The sequence below is a fragment of the Argiope bruennichi genome, chromosome X1, assembly GCF_947563725.1.
Source record: "Argiope bruennichi chromosome X1, qqArgBrue1.1, whole genome shotgun sequence".
NCBI lineage: Eukaryota > Metazoa > Arthropoda > Arachnida > Araneae > Araneidae > Argiope > Argiope bruennichi.
In genome coordinates, this window is record NC_079162.1 from 90,128,728 (window position 1) to 90,150,838 (window position 22,111).

General features: G+C 30.8%; 1 protein-coding gene across 1 annotated transcript in view; it reads right to left on the reverse strand.

Annotated features, from left to right (window-relative positions):
• LOC129958636 (ubiquitin-like protein 3) overlaps positions 1-9,396 on the reverse strand; it is a 194,639-nt gene extending 185,243 nt beyond the window's left edge. Inside the window, exon 1 of the mRNA XM_056071235.1 lies at positions 8,721-9,396. Coding sequence (XP_055927210.1) covers positions 8,721-8,765 — 45 coding nt within the window. The 5' untranslated portion in view covers positions 8,766-9,396. The remainder of the gene's footprint in view (positions 1-8,720) is intronic.
• Positions 9,397-22,111: the final 12,715 nt, after the last annotated feature.

Genomic DNA, 22,111 nt, shown 5'->3' on the forward strand with positions numbered 1-22,111 from the left:
TTTTATCAGAAACGGCGAATATAAAGCAGAAGCTTGTTCATTATCGGGAGAAAAAACAAGTTTTTCATTAAACATAAGAATTATCTCAATCAAAATTCAACTCAAATTCATTTCTCATTTCAACCATCTCATTTTTATTTGACAGATAATACAAGCAATATCCGTTATTTGCTTCTTAGAATTCCAAGAAGCAGCATGAAATGCAAATCAAATTTTAATACTTGCCTACGCAAATTTTTAGATGCGGATGTCAACTCATTACATGAAGAAAAAAAAAACTTGTTTAGCAACTGTGCTAGCATTCAGTTTAACTTTTTAATATAGCAAGCTTATATGCTTCTATTTGTTGATAGCAAAATTCATCACATTTGATCTTAAAAAGACGGTCATTAACAGCTTCATGCTTCTGAATGAAGCCTTCCCACTTCAACCAAATCCAGCTGATAACAACAGCTTGATGCGTCTTTTACAGCAGCCTCCCGTCTCTCATAAAACTGTTAATTGCTTCTTTTTTTTTAGTACTGTTTGTGCTTGTTTCATTCGATTGAAAAATGAGGCCATTGAAAACCCAGAGTTAGGGCTAAAAAAATATTAAGTATGTTTGCTTCTTTATGACATATACAAGCTGTATAGTAGATTATTCACCAAAAAGTTATATATTTTACGACTTTTTCTTCATAAAATACAAAGATTTGGGAAACTAAAAAATACATTTGGTGCGCTTGAATGATTTAAAAACTGTGTTTCGAAATCTGTGTTTGTTTTAATTCTACAATAAATAGAAACCGAGATATATGATTTTTTATGAAACACTGTAGCTGAAAACGAAACCGGAAGTTGAATGTTTTCCAACATTTTGTCAAATACACGACTGTCTGAATTATAATTTATTTTATAATACACTCTGTCAGCAAGCCACGCGTATTAGAATACGTTTTGCGTAGTTTTTCTGCCGAAAGGACTGGCATTTAGATCTGCTTTTGAACATTTTTTTATGTTTACAAAGCATTTGTAGTACAAGACAAATGAAAATTTTAAATGAATTTTTTTTGAAAAACTTGGATTTCGTAAAAAATTGCATATGCAAAACATGATATCTTTAAAACTTATTAATATATTACCTTGAAATTTTGCATATATGTTACCTAAAGTACTATAAAGACAATGAAATAGGGATATAACTTTGAACTGAGTAGTTTTTGTTTTAGAGCTGCCTAATATAATTTCCCACAACGAATTCTGTGAAATTTTCAATACAGAAATACTTGATAAGCTATAACTTTTTTGAAAATCCTCATATTTCTTAGATTCTAGTTCACCCCCTTCACCATAGCTGTAAGTATGTTGCGCGTACAAATAATTGGAATATATGCAATTATATAGAATTGTTTGTAGAGTATTTTGCTTTTTGGTGCAATTTTCATTATTTTTTACCCCAAATTGGCGCATTTTACAGAATCTCAATTGGCACAGAATTTCCTGATCAATATTTTTCATTATTTGCAATCACATTGATCCAGAAAATGAACTGGAATAACTGATTAGAGGAATTTTTCAAAAATTTGTATCAGTAGATAGACAGATACGACAAGTGCTGTCATTTATCTCGTTGACTGAAAATTAAAGAATTCTTGTTCAAGAAAAGTGAGAATTTCTTGTTCAATCATTTCCTATAAATCCTTCATAAAAAGTGAATTTTCTGTCTTTCCCTAGAGGTTATTTACAGTTTTTCTATAAATACACTGAGCTGATTAAAATTAAAATGACTTTTTCGCCAGTCGAAATTTGTTGGTTTATCATCCTTAACAGCCATAAATGTTTGGAAATAGTTTTTAACGAGGGAGTTTTCGGTTTTAATTAAAGAAATTCCATAAAAGACACCAATTATGTTATACTTTAAATTTCATGCAAAAGTTGATTTAATAAAACCGACAAATTATATACAATTCAACAATATTTTTCAAAATGAAAGATCATTTTATTTTAAGGTATCTAGGTAGTTAAATTCTCTACGTAGTTAAAAGAACTAGATTTTATTCTGTTCAAACAAAACTTTTCTTACTCTATTAAGCTTTACATCAATAAAATTTGCTATACAGTTAGGTGACATTTCAAAAATAGAAATTGCAAGTCACTAAGTTATAGGATTGGTAAAAAATTTATTTATCAGCTTATACTTCTTTGAACTTCTGGAAAGTTTGCGAAAATCAAGTAGTAATTTCCATTTTAAAATATACAATTGCAATAAAACTCAACAATACTACCATTATCCAAATAATGATTACTCTGAATATGCTGCGAATATCATCTTTTGATTGCATTGATTGAACATTTTTTCCCAAAACTTTCATAACAACAAAATGATATGAAATCAGTAATAATAAAAATTCAACCTTGAATTTTTTTTTTCTTTTTTCCAAAGGATTCATTATCACAGAGGAAATCTGATTTGCATTAAAAAGACAGCTAGTACAGGTGAGATGAACAATTATGCTTTTTATAGAAATCAGTGTGTATTAAATTTATTGTAAACTAGCTGATAACTCTAGGAGCAATTAGTTAAAATACATTTAAGCAGAATATTTTTAATGCAAAAACCAATCTTGTATAAATTATTATAACACGCACAATCCTTTTACAGCACTATACTACTTGACTGATTTCCCTTTGGACATTTATAATTGCTTGAAGCTGAATTATATTACTTCTTTCTTTCTTTTTTTTCAGCTCTTCTAGGTACTATTAAATAACTACTTTAAAACATTTCCAAGAGATATGAAGCAGAAATTAAAAAAAAAATGGTAGAATAGACCAGATTTCTTACTGTTACTGCATTTCAAAATTGTCTGCATTAAAATTTTAAAAATTAATAATAACTGAAGAAAGAATTCCATTGAAAGGAATTTAGTACAATTAAAAGATAAAATTTTGATTTTAAAGACGATATTAAAATATTTCTTGTATGATAATTTTTTCCGAAGTTGCTGCAGAAGAAAGATAAAATTTTATTTGATTTCTAATTAATTGAATATTTAATTAACTTTTGCACTTTGATAAGTAGGCGATATTTTTTCTGTTGTCTTAAAGAGTAAATGTGCAAAATAAGTTTAAAATGGCCCAGTTTTTTTAGGGGAAAATGTAGAATACATACACAACCACAATAATTTTTATTTATGTTAAGAATGCTTCCTTTTTCATTTTCTAAAAAACTATTATGCACTTCATTTACAGTTTATTCACAAGTAATAACACGTGATTAACACCTTAATCGCCATTTATATAATACGGACATCGAATTACTATTTTCCAAACAAATATGAAATTAAATGATTCGCTATAAAACGAAATAAAAATTACACGTAATACACAAACACCTCAAGTATTAATTAAATCAGTAAGACAGCGAATTCTTGAAACGGAAGGTGCCTTCCAATAATTATATTAAGAAAAAAGCAATAGAGTTAAGGGGTTAATAAAAGAAGTTCCAATTGATGATCTGTGTGATTCCATTTTAGGTAGACGTACACTTGGAATGCGTACCGAAGAAGCTTCGAGAAGAAGGTAATGATAATAAAATAATAATAATAAGTAATAAAAAGTGAAGAGCAAAGTAATAAAAGCAAAATATTAACCACGAAACAATAGGTGTTAAATCTGGATTTCATGTAAGACATATCAAAGCTAGATTATATAAGAGAATAAAGACATGCAAAGTTGAGATTGTAAATACCTTAATTCATATCGGATTCAATTCAAAAATATTTAAATCTTTGCGCGCTCAGTACAACAATTATTGTATATCATCCAGAAATATTATCATCAATAATAAATTAAATGCTTAACGAATAACGACACTAGTAGATTATCACTAGCTAGATTTAACAAAATTATGCATATTTTTATGCTGCAAATATTGTAATATGTCTTTCAGTACTTTAAGTGTGATGATTCTCACATTATTGCCTCATTTTCATTGATTTACATTGAAAAAATATGTAAGTATTTAAAAAGTGGAGTTAAAACGTACAAAAATAGGCTTAAAAAGATCTAATAGCTAAGCAAGGAAGTTCCAAAGGTTCCCACAAGTCAATTTTTGAGTAAATACATGAGCAAACTTATATTGAAATGTTTCTCTAAATTTTTACTTCTACAGACACTAAATATATTTCTATTCAATGCGGAATAATATTCTTTATTATAAAATTCTGTACACTTGTTTTGTGATTTTAAAAGAAATTTCAAGATTACAAAATTTTAAGACGCTGAAAAATGTTGAGGAAATCAAAAAAAAGTTCCATTGCCGTTAATAGGCTACTTTGTTTCTCAGCTCTTGCAAATTACTATCTTCAAGGTGTCCACATTTAACATGAATTTAATTATACTAACAAATATTTTTCGCCAAATCCTAATGAATCGTGAATACTTGTTTTCTGTTTAATTAACTACGAAGTGAATAACAATTTTTCCTTCAGCTATGTAGATTCTAGTTATTTTGAAGGCCAGCAACAAAACTAGAATTTGATAAGCTTCGTTAAGTAACTAATGAGACCCTGCAGCAACCACAATCAGCCTGAAAATAACAGTGGAAATATGATGATGATGATGTAATCATTTAAATAACATCATTGCAAAGCAACTTTTTATAAAATTCTTTTTTTCCATACTGATTAATGTAAAAATTTAGAGACATCGACAAATCGAGTTACAAAACAGAGCCAAGTAACAGTGTTAATTCTATTTTCGGTATGTGTTTTTGAACAATACTTTGGTTATTTATGACTTCATGGTTGGATGTTTAACAACAGAAAATAAAATTTGAAGACAGGGGGAACACAAGTGAAATATGGAATTTGCGCGACGGAACAAAAGGATATAACACTGTGCGGGAAATTTATTGTTTCATCATTTCATTACGTACTTATGAAAGCATGATGAAGAAAGATGTACATTTTTCCACCCCTTCCCTCCTTTCCCTAAAACTTCCTCGACAAGATGAAAAGGAATTATAAAAGAAGCACCAAAAGAAGACAAAATAGCTACAACATTTCTTTTAACAGGAAAATTGTTTAATATTCTGAATTTGTAGATGGATAAGTGCATCGATTCAAATCCTTAAAATGTTGGAATTTGAACGATATCTTCAAACTGATTGTATTACTGAATTAGTAGACACTCGTCTGTCCATTCAGATTTGTCTAACATTTAACTCTTTATTCAAACTTGACATGAAATAACGATAAGAATTTTTTCATTTTATGTGTTATCTTCTGAATATTATAAGGTCGCATTTCGTATTTTCCTGATAGTCTCAATTAGTCACCATATTTCACCAAAGTATGGGTGATACTGTTTGTAGTGTAAGATTGCTTCTAATTTACAGCCAAGTTTCTGCCTCGTAAAAAATTTCGATCTATCTATTTAAAATGATGCCTTGAATAATGTTGAAATAAGCTATAATCTGTTTTGCAAACCTTTAAAAACCTTAGTTTCCCTATTCCTTTATGAAGCGGTTACACCAGTGATACAAATAACCACCGCAAATACAGTAATTGTACACCAATCAATATTTGGTTTTTTAATCCTCTTACTGAAAAAGATTATTTAACTCTTAACATGCATTATGAATTAGGTTACTGTCAACCAGATTTGTCTAGCTGCAGACAGAAGAACTGAATAGAAAATGTCAAGGTTGCAAAAGCATATAATGTGTCAAATATTTTATTCCATGTTTATGAATTCTGATTGACGTATTAATGAATGCTATGCAGACCGTCGCAAAATCTGACAAACTAGCTATTCAATAAAACAAACAAAAGCTACAAAGTATCTATCATTAATATGCTGAAAATATTACTAGTTTAAGCGACCCGTATAATTAGTAAAATAACCAAGAATTATAAAATAATTTATAATATAATAATACATAAAATAATTATATTTTATAATATATTATCTGGATATTAAATAATTAAAAAAAAAAGGAATCAACAAAGGAATCAATCCTTGTTTTTTTTGTTATGAAAATCTGAAATTCGTTACAAGAGAAGTGCCTTTTTTCATTCATTTTTTTTATACCCCCAAATGAAATTTTATTAAACATTACATCGAGAAGTTTTAATTCCAATAGAAAACAAGTGAATACTATTTCTTTCCCTCGCAAAGAGCAGTTTAAAGATTTTAAATCATATTTTCCATCACTCTGAAATAATGCGAATGATATACCAGCTACGCACTCTTATTTAAAGTCCGATTAATTCTACCGGTAATTTTGGATGCAACGCATTTTAGAAACCTAAAGTGTACCGTTGAATTATAGCTATTGTAAGGAGATCGCCGTTCCAGTGTTATTAAATTTAACTACAAGAATTATACTTTATGCTGGCTCTGCGCATTCAACGATGATGCAAAACGTAAGGATAAAACTTTTAAATTGCATTTCTTTAATTCAGCTTTAAAACTTGAATTCGAGTAGTGAGTAAAAGGCAGTAACCTTTCTTTCTGTGTTCCATTCATAACAAAGATTCATCTCATTTTGAACAGAAAAGGTTGCGGACTCGAATGTTTAGCCAAATAATGAAATCTCATTTTTATTTTATTTTCTAAGCGGCTAAGATGAAAGCAAAGTTGGCCTCACTTCAAATCGAGATCTTTGAAACACAAAATCAGATATCTGGCATTCAGCCTGATGACTTCCCGTTCAAAAGAAGAAAAAAAGCAAAGAAAAAAAATTCGTCACGTCCTAGACAGTCTTTTTATGCAATTTATATTTGCCCTTCCAAAGTTTCTAAACAAGAAGTAAGTGTTTTCCTAGCCCAGCGTGAACCAGCTTTTTATACTTGGAGCATGAAGGTTAATGGGTAGGTAAGATACCGAAAAATAAACGGATACGCGATTGGGTGCCATATATTTTAGGGACAGGTAACTTGAGGACAAGATATCAGATACTTTAATTTTTTGAGACTCACATTCCCCACCTTCATATATCATTCGTTGTCGGTTTTCTGTGTAAGTTCATACACAAAGATATACATTCTAAATTTACCAGCTAATGCTTGTACCTACCAATTAGAATGATAAGCTTTTCTCAACACCGAATATTTATTGCATGCAATCCGTTTTATATACTATTAGGAAAAAATTATATTTTGATCAATCATGACATATAATCCCATAAACAACATATTTATAATGGGTTTCAAACAATTTAAACACAAACATTTAATGATATGGCAATATAAACATTAACTTTTAAACTTTAAAAAAATGATACAAAATAAAATTTAAATGCATATAGTATTTTGTTGATAATTAAAGTTTCATAAGCAAAGATTTAAGGCCATTTCGAAGGATATATGAACTGATATTGTTCTATACTACTGAATAATACTAAAATAAATATTTAAATAAATACTGAATAACAATCCTCATAATGACTAAACTTATAAAGATTTACAAATCGTGAACAGATTTCGTTACAAGTATCTATCAAATAAACAGTCTCAATGAAACAGACCGTTGTTTCAAATCTGAACATATCACGCAAATATTTGGGAAAGAATGATTGTAAGCAAAGCTGGGGCTTACAAAGTTTTCGCAGAATTTGAAGAGATGACAATGTAAACTAACTGATGTTCTATCTAACTGAGGTTCTAAGACGATAGAATAAAATTACCTTTACTGTCCAAAAGATTTAATCTCCGTATTGCAGAAATATTATTGATGATTCGAAGGAATAAGCTTTCTTGTAACTATTTGTAATTGCAAATCTTAAGTGCAAAGGTTTATCTTCAGTGCCTTGAAATTATTTTCAACTAAAACTAACTTTTTAAAAATTGACTTCTAAAGATAATTGTATACGTTTTAATAATACAAGGCATAAAATATTTCTTTCACCTCCTTTAAAATAAACCTCAATTATTTCTTTCGTTTTAAAATTACAAGGCCGTCAATGTATTTTAATGGGAGAGGGGATGAAACAGACTTTTCCAACTTTATAATACATAGACAGATATATAACATGCACATAAAGTTTTTCTAAAGATAATTAAAATAGTTGAATACAATATTATAAGATAAATAAATTTATTTTGCTACTGAGCAAAGTTTTAAAATATTTTATTAGCTCACAATAATACGTAATGCACTAGTGAAAGAAATTAACCTCGAAAACATTTGAGAAACTAATTTGGTATATAACTTGGGAATTACCATAATAAAGCAACATGAAAAAAAAATATATTGCTGATAGTTCCCAAGAGCTTTTTCCTCAAATGAAATAAAAGAATTCTTTATTATCGAAATTTAAGAAGAAACAAATATAGATTGGATAATCATTTTGCATAAAGATCGTAAGACACAGTAATTTTTGAAGTCCTGTCGTCTTTCAATGACAGGAGGAAAAAAAAAAGTGGGGTAATTTTTGTGCAAAAACAAAGTAAAATACGAATTCATTAATTTAAAAGCTATAAATAATGCTTTTCGTAAACAAAATAGTTCTTTTAATCGTCAGTATTATGTAACTAAATCATTAATTTGTTTTTAAATTTTTCATGCATTTTTATTTTATATTTTTAAATATAAAGTATATAAATAGATAAAATGAAGACATAGATAAACTTAGTTATGCATGACTTTGATATATTTAAACAGAGAATTTATTCCAAAATATGCTCTGAGAAAGAAACAGTAGAGACAAACAAAACAAAACAAAAAAAATTTACCTTGTTACTAGGTATCTTTTTGCAGCTAACACCAGGTTTGGACATTTTGTATAGATGTTAGATACTTCTCCAACTTACAGGATACAGTATATTTTGTGCAAGCAAATTAAAAAGTGAATTCAAGTTCAGCGATCAATCAGTTATCCTTCCTCGAATGTTGTTTACAGTTGTTTCAGCTGTAAACGCAATTTGTACATAATGGAGCGATCAAACTAAATGAGAAGTAATATTTCACAAAATGCAGACTTCATCCTTGATATTTTTTTTTTTTGTTCAAAGATTTCTATGCAAATTCAGAAAGTTAATTTTTTTCAGAGCTACCAATGTTCATTTTCTATAGTTTCCAATGCAAATGACAAGAAACCAGAACTTGCATAAAGTACGTACGGAATTTTTACGTTCAAAACTTAGGAGAAGTTTCTTTCAGTTCATTCATCATTTTCAAAACACTAGTCTTTAGAAAGCGCTATAACAGAAAACTGAAAAACACACACAAAAAAACTTTCATCAGCTGACCAAAGAATGGAAGTGCTGCGAATGGCCCGGGATCAGGAGCGCATCAAATCTTGCTCCGTCTAGTGCCACCCCTAAACGAAATAATAATGAAAAGTTCCGTCAGAAGTGCCTATTGCTTCGGCGCTGCTCATCACATATCCTTCTCCGAGCCACTCCTCAGCTCAGACTGACTAAAACACGATTTATCTGCATTGCTTGTAAACAGAACGTCCAACAGATGCCAGCGCCGTCTCCAAGTTTCCGAATTTATGATCATAAGAAAGAATAGTTTACATTTAGCTCAATAGATGGCAGCATCATATGTAGCGGACAAATCAAATTTTCAGAGTTCTAAGTATAAGATCTCAGTGATGGCATGTCTTTCTAGTTTTTACGTCAGAACTAAAAAAGTAAAGTGAATGAGATACGAAGTTGATTTTGAAGTGTTTAAATGAGGGCAAGTAGGGGTACAAATTAAAAGACTGACTTCTTTTCAAGGATTTCTTTGAATTTTAAAAAGGTATCGAAGCTTTCTGTAATGAATAATTGCTCATAATTTTAAAGAAATAAATAAAAGAAAAGAAAACTGAACATTAAACTTCTGTGATCAAAGCTTGCAGTTTTCTTCAAAAAAAAAATTCAACTTGAAAATACATTTTTCTTGAAAGAATCATTCAACTTTCAAGGATTTCCAATTATTCTTAAGTAATAAGTCTTAATTTTCGATGAATATAATATAACTGAAATTAAATGTTATTCTTTTATGCACTTCAACTCTAAATTTTTCATTCAGTGTTCTAATCTTACAATTTTTAAGACAGTATGCTAAAAAAAAAAGAAGAAGAAGTCGATAAAAGTTTTCCCATAAATTATTATTTAGATTTTTTTTTTTTTGTAATTTTTTTTATTTTTATTTTTAAAAAGATAACACATTGTTTACTAGTGTAAATGTGACAAAAATCTATATTTATGAATAGTGTATTTTATTCAAAACTGTGAACTGGTATAAATTATTAATATTTCCTCAAATTAATAATACCTAATTAAATCTAAAGTTTTACAAAGATTGAAAATTTTTATTGAGAGATACATGCTTATCAAACCCAACGAAGAATTGAAAATTATTAATACCACGACAAAAATAACTTAAATCATTCTAATAACTGAAGTAGGTAATCCTCTTTTAATCACATAAAAGATATTTTGGAAAAGTAAAGGAAAATTTTGAAATTATTTATTGATTCTCTAATACTAGCACTGAAAAGGATTTTAGAGGGTTTCCATCAGATCTGAGGCTAATAATTAATTTAAATTTCACTCAAACATACAGTTTCCTTCGCGGAAGCCGAGATGGAGAGGGCGGCGTAATTTGGGAAGGGGAAAAGGAAAAATTTTATATTCTAATATGTAGGTCTAGTTGCTTCAAATCAATCGTTTCAAGTCAAACTTTCTCACAATAGTATAACGTTGAAATGCCTAGTTTGCTTGGAAGCAATATTAGGACTGATTTCAGAACCTCGTAATTTTGAACCTCAGTCAGATGACGAAGACGACACCTGAGCTGCCATTCTCCTTTCCAATTTTGCACACTACACCAGCGGGAGGATATTCGGTCCATGAAGGCAGATTTAATACGCCCCAAACTTTTAATAAAATTAGAACTTTAGTGAAATCGGGTTTTAAATCTCGAGCTCTCCAGTCCCAAGTCAAGATCTTACCGTTAGGAAAATACCACTTGGAATGTTTAGAGTAGGGCACAAATTAAAAATCATTCTCTTTGTCAAAGACTGCAAAAGTATTACTTCAATCTGGTCGATATCAGGGCTATAGCTAGGGTATATGACGACCCTAGCCAAAGAAAAATTTACGTGTCTCTTATAATTATATTTCATATATGGGTATCATAGTCAAAATAGCAAAGTTAAATATAGTGTTATTTGATATAAAAATGCATTATTTTAAAGTTAAATAAGTATTTAAATTGTGTAAAAGGGTAAAACAATTTTCAGCAGTATTTAATAATTTGCATTTTAAGCATCAATCATTCAATAACATAAAAATGCATTTACATAATTAGTTCAATTTCATTATTATTGCATTTCAATATTTATTAAGAGGCAAGGAAGTTAGACGAATAACTGACAGTTTCGTTTGGTGAGCAAATGTCCCATTTTAAAGCTCACTTTGGCGGTTTCCTGAAGATCACCTAATGCTAAAATCGACTCTCGTTGATAGTCTAATAAATCGAATTAAAACGTCCCGTTTCCTTCACCATAATTTCAAATACTATCATTGTCCGTATAAATTTCTCTAATTTTGTTATCCCTCGTGCGCCTTCTGAAGTTTCCAATTATCCGTGTTTTTCCTTTCAATTGTATCCTTTATACATGTATTCTAACCCCCGGGGGGAGCACCTCGAAATGAGGATGAGATGCTTCCGGTATGGTGGTTGGATCTCGCCACCCTGGAGGGTACACAAAAAGTTGGGGGATTTGGCTCCTCCCATCGATGACGGGATGTACTTCCTTCGGAAAGGATTGTACCGTGACCGGTGATGGCCCTTAGAACTCAACCACAGTTTCCGCCAGTGTTGCTGTTGCGGCTGTCCGGTCATTCAGTTTTCTTTATCCGTGTGCCTTCGGGCGGGTCAGAGAGTCAATGATATGATTTATACATATATTCTATCCAACCGGCGGGCACTCCAGATGGGGAGTGAGAAACTTCCAGTATGATGGCTGGTTCCTGATGGGTATAATGACTGTGTGGAATAAAGTTATTCTCCACTGATGGCAGACATACTTAATTCGTGAGGGGTTGTACCGTGGCCGGTCATATACACTAACTCAAATGTACATGACTCAACCGTAGCTTCCATGACGTCCAGGCCATTCACTTAAATATGTATACTAACGAACTGGAGCAGGTGTAAATCTTATGTAGGTATAAAGGCATTCTATATCGTAAATATATCTCTAACTGTCTTATATTGATTGTTTATACAATCTCGCTGCCTCTTCTTAATTATATTAAATTTCTGAGTTTTTTTTATTTCAATTTTCACCTCGCTTTACTTTTATTCTTGAAAGAATCTAGGGTGCCATCACTGCTATATTAAAATGTCTTATGACAAATATACCAAAAAAAATTCTAGATACAAGATACTTATAAATATACTACATATACTCTCTAATATTAATAGTTGACCTGTTGACAGAACTCAAGTTACAAATCAAAAAAACAATTTCACACTTAGTGGTTCCAGTTATTACATCAAAATCTCATACGTACTTAAGTACTGTTCTTATATGTGACATTTTCATATAATGGTGACGATTTACATTTATTCGACGAAAACATTTATTCGATTTTGTTCTTTAACCCACAGAAAGTAACGAAACAAATTTTTATTATTATTAAATTTTAACTTATTAAATATTAAATCATAAGGTTAAATGAGACATATTATTATTTTTTTAATTCTTCATTTATAAAAGCAAATGACATTGGCTAGGAGGCATTCCGGCCCAACTTACGAGTATTGGCTTCCAAATCGGAGGTCATGGGCTGGAGACCTCATACACCTTTGCTTTGTCATGTTCAGGGTGGTTATAATTAAAGTGACCCTATTCAAACTCTCCTAGAACCCATTCTGCCTATCGGATTTTGATGAAACGGTATATACGTTATATGGACTATGGGGAAAAGATTTCTGCAATGAAAAAAAAGTTCACATTTTGACCACCAGATGGCCTTTTTAAAAACTCCTTATGCAAATTAGTCAAACCTAAAAAGAGACTTGCAGTCAGAGCATTGTTAATCATACCCTTACAGAAGAAAGATTGACCTTTACTAGTAAAATTGTTTTATCCAACAGCACCAATAACTTAGCTGCACTGCGTGAATATCGTTGTTTAAAGGAATTGCGAAAAGGGCCCATGTCGAAGAATGGTTTGAAGAAGATGATTATGAAATTTGAAGAGACTGGAGACTTCGGTGTTCTGCCAGGTAGAGGGCAGAAACCGGCTGCGGATGACATTGTCGAAGTCGCTACTGCTATAGTTGAAAGAGCCTCCACTTCAGCTATTCTTCAGCAATTACTCGATCGATGTCAGGTGAATTGACGATTACGTGGTCTACAGTTCGAAAAATTCTGCAACCCATTTTAAAATGGAACCCGTATACGATCCACGTGATGAAAATTCTAGCAACATCAAGACCTCTAAACAAGCTATAAATTTGCTTGCCGATTTTTGGCAAGAATGGAAATTGATGACGCGTGGCCTTGGCAAATTCTATGGACAGATGAGCTGCACTTTTCTTTAGATAGAGCTGTGAATCATCAAAATTTTCGAATATAGGGTGCTTCACTTCCTAATGTCCTGCACCAACAACCACTGTATTCTGATTACGTGACTGCATGATGTGTGGATTTACTGCTGATTTTATCCACGGGCCGTTTTTTTTTGAAACTCTCTCTCCTCAAGGTCTTAAAAGGCACTCTTTCACGAGTGCACGGTACACTGACCTTCTTCGATAGCCGGTCATTCTTGTTTTTACAGGAAAGGCAATGTTTGCAGATCACTGTCTTCATGCAAGATGGAGCAACACCCCACATTGAACTACAAGTCAAAGAACTGCTTCTTGCTAACTTTGGCGAGAATCGTGTAATACGCTGAGATTTTCCTGAATGCCTGGCTTCCTCGTTCACCCGAATTATATCCCTGTGATTTCTTGTTGTTGGGATTCCAAAAGACCATGTTTACAAAAAAAGAATTAAGACTTGACCTGAGTTGAAAACCATCATTACACGCCATGTTACTGCAATCCCTTGAGAGTTTCTTCGCTCTACCATTGAACACGCTATAATGCGCTTTCACCATGTAACTGATGTCCAAGGAACACACGTTGAGCACATTCTTCAACTAAATAAATGTTAATGATTCTGACAGATTTTTTGTCCTTCTTTAGGGAGCATAATTCCCCCTGGTGGCCAGAATCTATCAAACTATCTTTTTTTATAAAAGAAATCCTTTTCGCGTGGTCCATATGACGCATATACCAAGTTTCATCAAAATCTGAGAAGCAGAATGGGTTCTAGAGGGGTCTGAATAGGGTCACTTTAATTATAACCAGACTGTGTGTAGAACTGCTGAACGTATCTATCATCGAGATTCGAACGCTCTGATATTGATAAGGCTTGGGGAATGGGGTATTTTTCAGGTTGTATAAATTTTCTTATCCAACAATAAGTTAAAATTAGGATCATTGAACTGAAACAACTCTAAAAATAGTACTTAAATATCCTTAAAATCTAGCACATAAATATCTTTAAGATGGTAAATAATTCTAATTCCACTAACTTAAGTTGCACCGAACTATAAATTCAATTACTGGTAACACTATTAGAGAAATCTTAGTAGGTTAAAAAAAATAAGAAGAAACTTACTGGAACTGCTTTTAAAATAAATCTCAATTTTCAAAAAAGTTGATAAAGGAAAGCAAAGACCATGAACTTTTAGAGCTTCATCAGAACTGTAATTATCTTTAAGTCATTTTTCACAAAAGGGTCGCTGCTTTCGGAAGAAAACGAATCAAAATTTTCGAGTATGAATGGAGCAATTTTAAGGAGAATCCTGTAAAATGTGGGATAAAGGAAGGAATCTTGGATACAATGCCACGAATGAAAAAAGGAATAAAAAGAGATCCGTTGCTTTATTAAATGTTATTTATTACTCTAGCTACAAAGAAGCAAATGAAAAAAAAAAGAAAAAAAAAAGAGGGATAGAGAAGAAATTAGAATAAAGAGAAGAAATTATTAGACATAATATAAATAGCTGTTATTAAATACTAGCGATAGTTATATGAATTTATATTACTATATTTATAATAAAGATGAATATGTGTGCGTTTTCTTGCTTCACACGCCAGACCATTTGACCTTGACATTTGAAATGTGACCCAGCTATACTTTGAAAGGTGGGAATGTGAGCCTCGGAGTGCTTTTCTTTTTAACTTTGATTAGAATTTTAATTAATGAAAAAAATAAGCTAGATGTTGGTGCTTTTTCATTATACGAATAATTTTCGAAAACAATCCCGCACAAAAATGATATTTGCATCCTTTTAAAGTCCAATAAATTATCTTTACCATGATGCCAATTTAGTTGCTGAAAAACTCTTAGGTCTATATTTAATTAACTTTTAAACATATTTTAGAGTATATTTCGCTACAATATTTTCATTGTTGCTAATGGAAACGAAATCGTTTTAAGTGTTTCATCAAATATATAATCGCATGATTTTCTTCCACTTTTGAAGCCTGAAGAAGGAACCTGTTTAATATCTATGCAGTTTACAAGGCGAATAAAAAAGTGAAGTTACGATAACCCTAATAAATTTAGAGCTGAACTGTACATATTTGTGCTATGATGTCATGGAATTGGTCTGTATTAGAAAAGTTCATACTTACAATGAACATAATATATGCATATTAAGTCATATCACCGACTCTCCGACTTCCCCCCCCCCCCAAAGGCACACGGATAATAAATACTGAATGACCGGACCGCTGCAACAGCAACATTGGCGGGAATTGTGGTTGAGTCCTAAGGGCCATCACCGGCCACGGTACAACCCTTCCAGAAGGAAGTACATCCCATCATCGATGGTAGGAGCAAGACTCCCACCTATTTATGTTCTCTCCAGTGTGGCGAGATCCAACCGGAAACATCTCATCCTCTTTTCGAGGTGCCCCACCGGGGGGATACATATGTACATTAAAATGACACAGCTTTAATGTTTAAGAATTTGATGGAATTGTGGATATGAAGTTTTATCTAAACAATTTAACAGAAATTAAATATAATCAATATCCCGAAAGAAAGAAAGGTGACTAGTCAGAAAAAAAAAAAAAATCAAACTACGTTGCGATAAAATATTTCGAGGCGTTGAAATTTATCCCATTTTTGTCTGAAAGCAATTTTTCCTATTCGATCATATTTATATTTCTTTTTTTAACTTGCTGCAATAATAAATTATTTCCATGAATTTTAAATGCGAAATTTTTTTTAAACCACTGCTTAAAAACCACGGTTATTTTCATGCTTTATTTTAAAAATAAAAAAATCTGAACCAATTCTAACTCTACTTAAATATAATTAATAAACAATTTACATCACTTTCATTAACTAATGTAAGTATATTTTACATTAACAAAATAGTGAAGCTAGGACTGAAACTAAAATTAATGCATATTAAATAAATTTTAATTAATCAGAATGAAATTAAAATTAAGATTCCAATTAATACAAATTATAATATTTTATACCTAAAAATAATTCAAGCTATTTCAAAATATTAAAATATATTAATTATCAATGCTAATTTTTGCTAGGCCTTAGAATTCTTTGTAATGGTAAAAAATTTTCTTGGAATTGCAAGCAGCCACTTCTCTCTTAAAACCTCATCAATGGAATATCCAAAAACAGTGACTTTATTTTCTTCATCATAATTTCCTCGGCAAGTCGGAATTGAGCATTTCTATGGCACCTTTTTTTTTTTTTTTTTTTTTTTTTTTTTAAGAAAAGGTAAAGTTTATTTACCAACAATTAAATTATTTAATTAAAACAAAAGTTCAAATACAATAATATAAATTACTATGTTTATAGATACTCATTGTGATATTAATTTACATTGTAGCTTTAAAAATAAAACTCACTGTCATGACAGAAAATACTTAAATAAAAGTCGATAGTCTAAAAATCAATTCGATTTTTAAAATAAGGAAATAGAGATTGCAGCTGTTTTTTCTTATTTCATTAAATTCATTCTTATTCAACGCTACATCATCGTGAGAACAAATAATATTGAAAAACTAAATCGCAATTATAATTTGTTGTTAAAACAGAACATGAAGAAAAGACTCTCTACTCATAATATTTTTATTATTAAGATGCAAAAAACATTAACAATGCAGAACATATTGTAGAATTTAAATTTAAGAAATGGGAGAACCTCCGAAGGAATTAAGTATTAATTAGCCTGTTTTCTTTTAAAAGAAGCAAGTATAAAAATAGGCTTCACATTAACAGATTCAATCATACTTTAAGCTTGTAATAAGGATAATAAAAGAAATAAACTTACCTTCAATAAATTTATATCCCACACTTGCTTCTGCGTCTCATCAATTTCAATATAACACTATCGCGAGTCGAGTGATAGAGCCAGCAGGCCCTATCTCCCGGGATTCACATTACAGGTAACACTTTAAGACTGTACATAGCGAAAAATCTTACTGATTGAAGCCAGCATCGCCGTAGTGATGCTTTAGAAGAAAGGTTTGTTTCGAAATTATCTAAGGAAAAACGTAGTACTCAAACTTTATAAAGAGTAAATCTTTATAAAAATAGTGGTAGGTAATCTTAAATATTTTAATGCATCTTTACAAATGCTATTTTTAATTGATTTACCAGAATGCAAACTTCTTTCGACTTCAATAACCACTATTTTGATTAATTGTCATTTACTTCTGAACATACATTCCCACGGGTTAATAATCGTGGATTGCTACTTTATTTTTGGAAATAATTGGATATATTCTTCATGTGAAATAAAAGTGCTGAAATTTATTGCAGATATATTTTGTCATTTTTATGAGATTAGCATTACCCTCTACGCACTTTTAGCTTGTTTCGAAAATTATTTTCATTGCCATCTGTATTTGTCCCAAATGTTATACAAGTGTAGGGTTATTTGCCTCATCTGTCAGTTCAAAAAATATATATTACAATTCTTTTTGATATTAAACTCACAGTAAAATACAAATTTTGAATGCAAAAAGTGGCATTCCGAAACAATGATTATAGTTGTGTGGTGGATTGGTGTGAACGAAAATAGAACCTAGGACCTAGTTCGTAGTCCAGTAACATGACCACAATACAAAAGCAATTGCTCGGTTAGCGTAGCTGTTAACTAGCTTATAAGCTTTCACTACTGACTCCTCCCTCCAGTGAGTCGGAGGTGAAACGAACGATATGGCTGTTGAGTGGTGATGTATTTAGCTGTTGAGTCTAATGTGCCTGTACCCATTTGAGTAGCGCCCAGCGTTATGGTGTGGGTGAGTGGTTGCTGTTGCGCCAAGTGAGTCTGACGGTTTTGTGTTGCTGCGGCCTTTTTGTGTTGCTGCGTCAAGTGAGTCTGACGACTTTGGGTTGCTGTGGGTAGATGGCACCACAACAGCTGTGCGAAGGTTGAAGGTTCATCGTCCGAGGTCACCAATGTGGCGGATTGAATTGAGAGAGGATACAACCTGGGCCACAGTAGCTTGACCGCAATACAAAAGCAATTGCTCGTGTAGCGTAGTTGTTAACTGGCTTATAAGCTTTCACTACAGTTGTATGATGAAAGATGAAATGTTTTTTACGTTGAATAATGCTTTCTAAAACAATTAAATTTATTTTATATTTCTTGTGTCCATTTTATGCTGATCGCTTAAACAGACGATCCGTGGAGAGAGGGAAAGTTAGCATTATTACTCTGGTATCTTTGTTTATAAATCTATTAATTGTACAATTGGAAGGAAATAACAATAAATATTAATATATAAAATTTAAGATTTCCTTTAGAAAATTATTTTAATTTATTAATTAGAATATAATTAATTTTAGAGTTTAAAAAATGCATAATTTAGAATTTAAAATGTGTTGGGTACAGAAAAGCAACGATATTTTAGGGTTGTGCAAGCGATTATAGTACGAGTAATGTAAATCTTCCCCGAAGATAGAGGAGAATGAGAAATGATCCATATTCATGTACCGTCATAATCATGTAAAGGAAGACAGTTTTGATCGTGTTGATATATAAAGCAAAATGAAACATAATGAAATGCATTTATTAATATTAACATAATCAAAATTGAAATTAGAATTAACTCATACTTGAATCAAATTTATTTTTCTAGTGTACATAAAAAATTATTGCATATTGGGCCTCAGGGACTACTAAATGCTGTATGTTTGAAATTTTAGCCATAAAGTGATAGAGATTTGCCACAAAAAACAGCATATGTTTGTGGGACATACTTCAAATGTAAACCCATCTTGCCATCCACAGATAATGGAAATCTACTGAATGAACAAGTAAATAAGTCGTCTCCATTTAGTGTAACCGAATTAGATTTGTTTCACATTTTTAATTGCTTTTAAAAACCAAAGAAAGAGTGTATTTAATAAAATTTATGTACGTATGTGTGAGTGGATGTTTCTCACCAAAGGCAATCATCTTGATATTTTGTCAGATTTAATTTCAAATGCTTTCTAAACGCTACATGGCTAGACGTAGTAAATGCTCAAAAATATTTACTAGGTAATTCGAGTAATTCTGTGGTAGCTAATTCTCAACTGAAAAAGCTTTATAAACTGGTTGATTTCCTTGACAAAAATTTAGCCTCATGTTTTATTTCTGACAGAATAAAATGGAATTTCATCCTTTCCAAGGTCCCTACTTTGGTAGATTGCGGGAGGGGGGGGGATTAAGTCTGTAAAGCATCATTTAAAAAGAACGATAGGAGATATACGCTACACATATGAAGAGTTTGAAATAATAATAATACAAATTGAAGGGATACTTAACTCGAGACCCTTAACTCTAATGTCACCAGATTTTAATGATTACGAGGTCTTGATTTCTGAGCTTTTTTTTTAATTTAATTTAATTTTTTTTTTATTATTGGGTGATCAATTAACGCGATAGCAGCAACATTGATACTGGATGTAAACGAAAATTAAATCGACGAATATTAGATGTAAACGATACTAGATGGATACGATGGAATCGATACAAGATGTAAACGAAAATTAAATCGACGAATACTAGATGTAAACAATACTAAATATGTAGATATGATGGAATCGATACTAGATGTATGTAGCTGGGTGTGTGTATATAATCCAAGGAAAGATGCTTTCTTGTCTTTTTCTTATTTATTTTCGCACACACACATGGACGATGATCACACATATATAAAGAAACACATAATATATACATTTAAAGATAGAAATTGCCGCTAACAAAAGAGCAAGCGGTGCCTGCTTGCACCAGTTTCACACCAACTCTCAGGTTGAAATGTTTACAATAAAAACGCTTAAGTGCGCTTCCCTCACATTCCAAACATACATATGGTTTAGATCATACTGCTCCATCTATGTTCAGTATTAAACTTTACTATATGAATAAGTATACAAAGAATAAAAAATACAAATAAAATAATTAAATGAAAAACAAAAATTACAAATAATGAAATCACATAAACAATGTAAACGAAATCGTTTAAATCGTTGGCAAAAAACAACAAACGTAAACCAAATTATGTGGGAAAAATGTAGTAACTATTATTTACCAACCATCCAGCAAAGAGCTAATTGGATGGTTTAGAAAAATAACATTTCTGTAGGCGCGATGGTATTAGTCATTTTCTATCAGTTCGCAAATTGCTTTTAAGTCGAGTTGTTGAAGCATGTTTACGTAGGTTCTGATAACAAGGTGGGAACAGTAAGGATTAAAACTGAAACGGGAGAATTTAAAAGAGCGATTACGAAAACCGTTGTATTCCCAATTGAATGAGACATTTATAAATTGTGTGAAATATATTGCTGTGTATTTCTTTAAAATAATTTCTTTATGTAGTATGACAATTTTGTTGTTTACTGATATTATATTTTAAACATCTTAATTTGTATTTGTTAAGATGGAATTGTCCTTGGAACTTTATTGAAATTATTTTAATTAATCCTGGGGAGTGTGTTGAATCCCTTGATTAATGATGTTAAGTGGCGCTGCGATCGCCAAATTGTGCATGTATTATAGTTGCGATTCGAATCCTTGTAATCGTGGTTGAAAGTTGCGGAGCGCCAAAATGTCGCAGATGAAATAAAGCTATGAATTTAAAATAGTGGTTTTTTTTAATGCATTATGATAGAGTCTGTGTTTGGAAAGCACCTCTTCTGCTGCATAACATCATATTTTTTTTATTTTATTTTTTATCAAATTTAAGAAAAGTTGATTAGTTAACTTAACAAATGAAAACTACATAATTTTAAAATATCATTTTTAAAATCAAAATATCTGTTTTTTTTTAATAAACGGGTAAAAATAAGGACATTTTCAAAATGTTAAAAAATTAATTGAAGTGTACCAAAGATATATTTTAAAAATTTAAGATATATAGAGTACTTTCCAAATTGTTAAATTGCATGCAATATTAATTTACAAAGCATTATTATTGCATAGATTTTAATGTCCCGAAAAATTTATATATGATAAATTAAAACATATTCATGCAAAACTGATTCTATAATCATATTTATTCCAGATTATTCGAATCTTTCAAGCTGTCTAAAACCTGGAAATGTCACACAAATTTAAAATAGTATTTTGCAGAAAAAATGGTGAAGGGATTTGTTAAATAATACTTTTATTCAGAATTTAAGAAATGCATCTTGTAAAAATGAAATAAAAATATCAATCCAAAACACTTAACGAAATTAATGCAAATTATTTAGTGAAATTGTAAATCTGAAATTTCGTCTGGTAATTAATTTTAAGCGTAAACAAAAAACTTTAATAATTCCTCAAAAAAAAAAAAAGGGAATTTTAAATTACTACTAGAATACATAGTAGTTTCCTGTTTCTATAAATGCTAGATTCGCTCTTGAAGCCCCACGTCTTAACCATTGCATATCGGACATGCTTCTTGAAACTACTTTTCTATAGAATGTTTTTTATCCGTAGGTGAGTTGATAAAGATAATCTCTTTTCGCAAGATTATTACTTTGGATTTTTCTGATTGATCTTGTTAAAATTTCTGTTTTATATTATCATAAATAATTAGCTTACGAATGC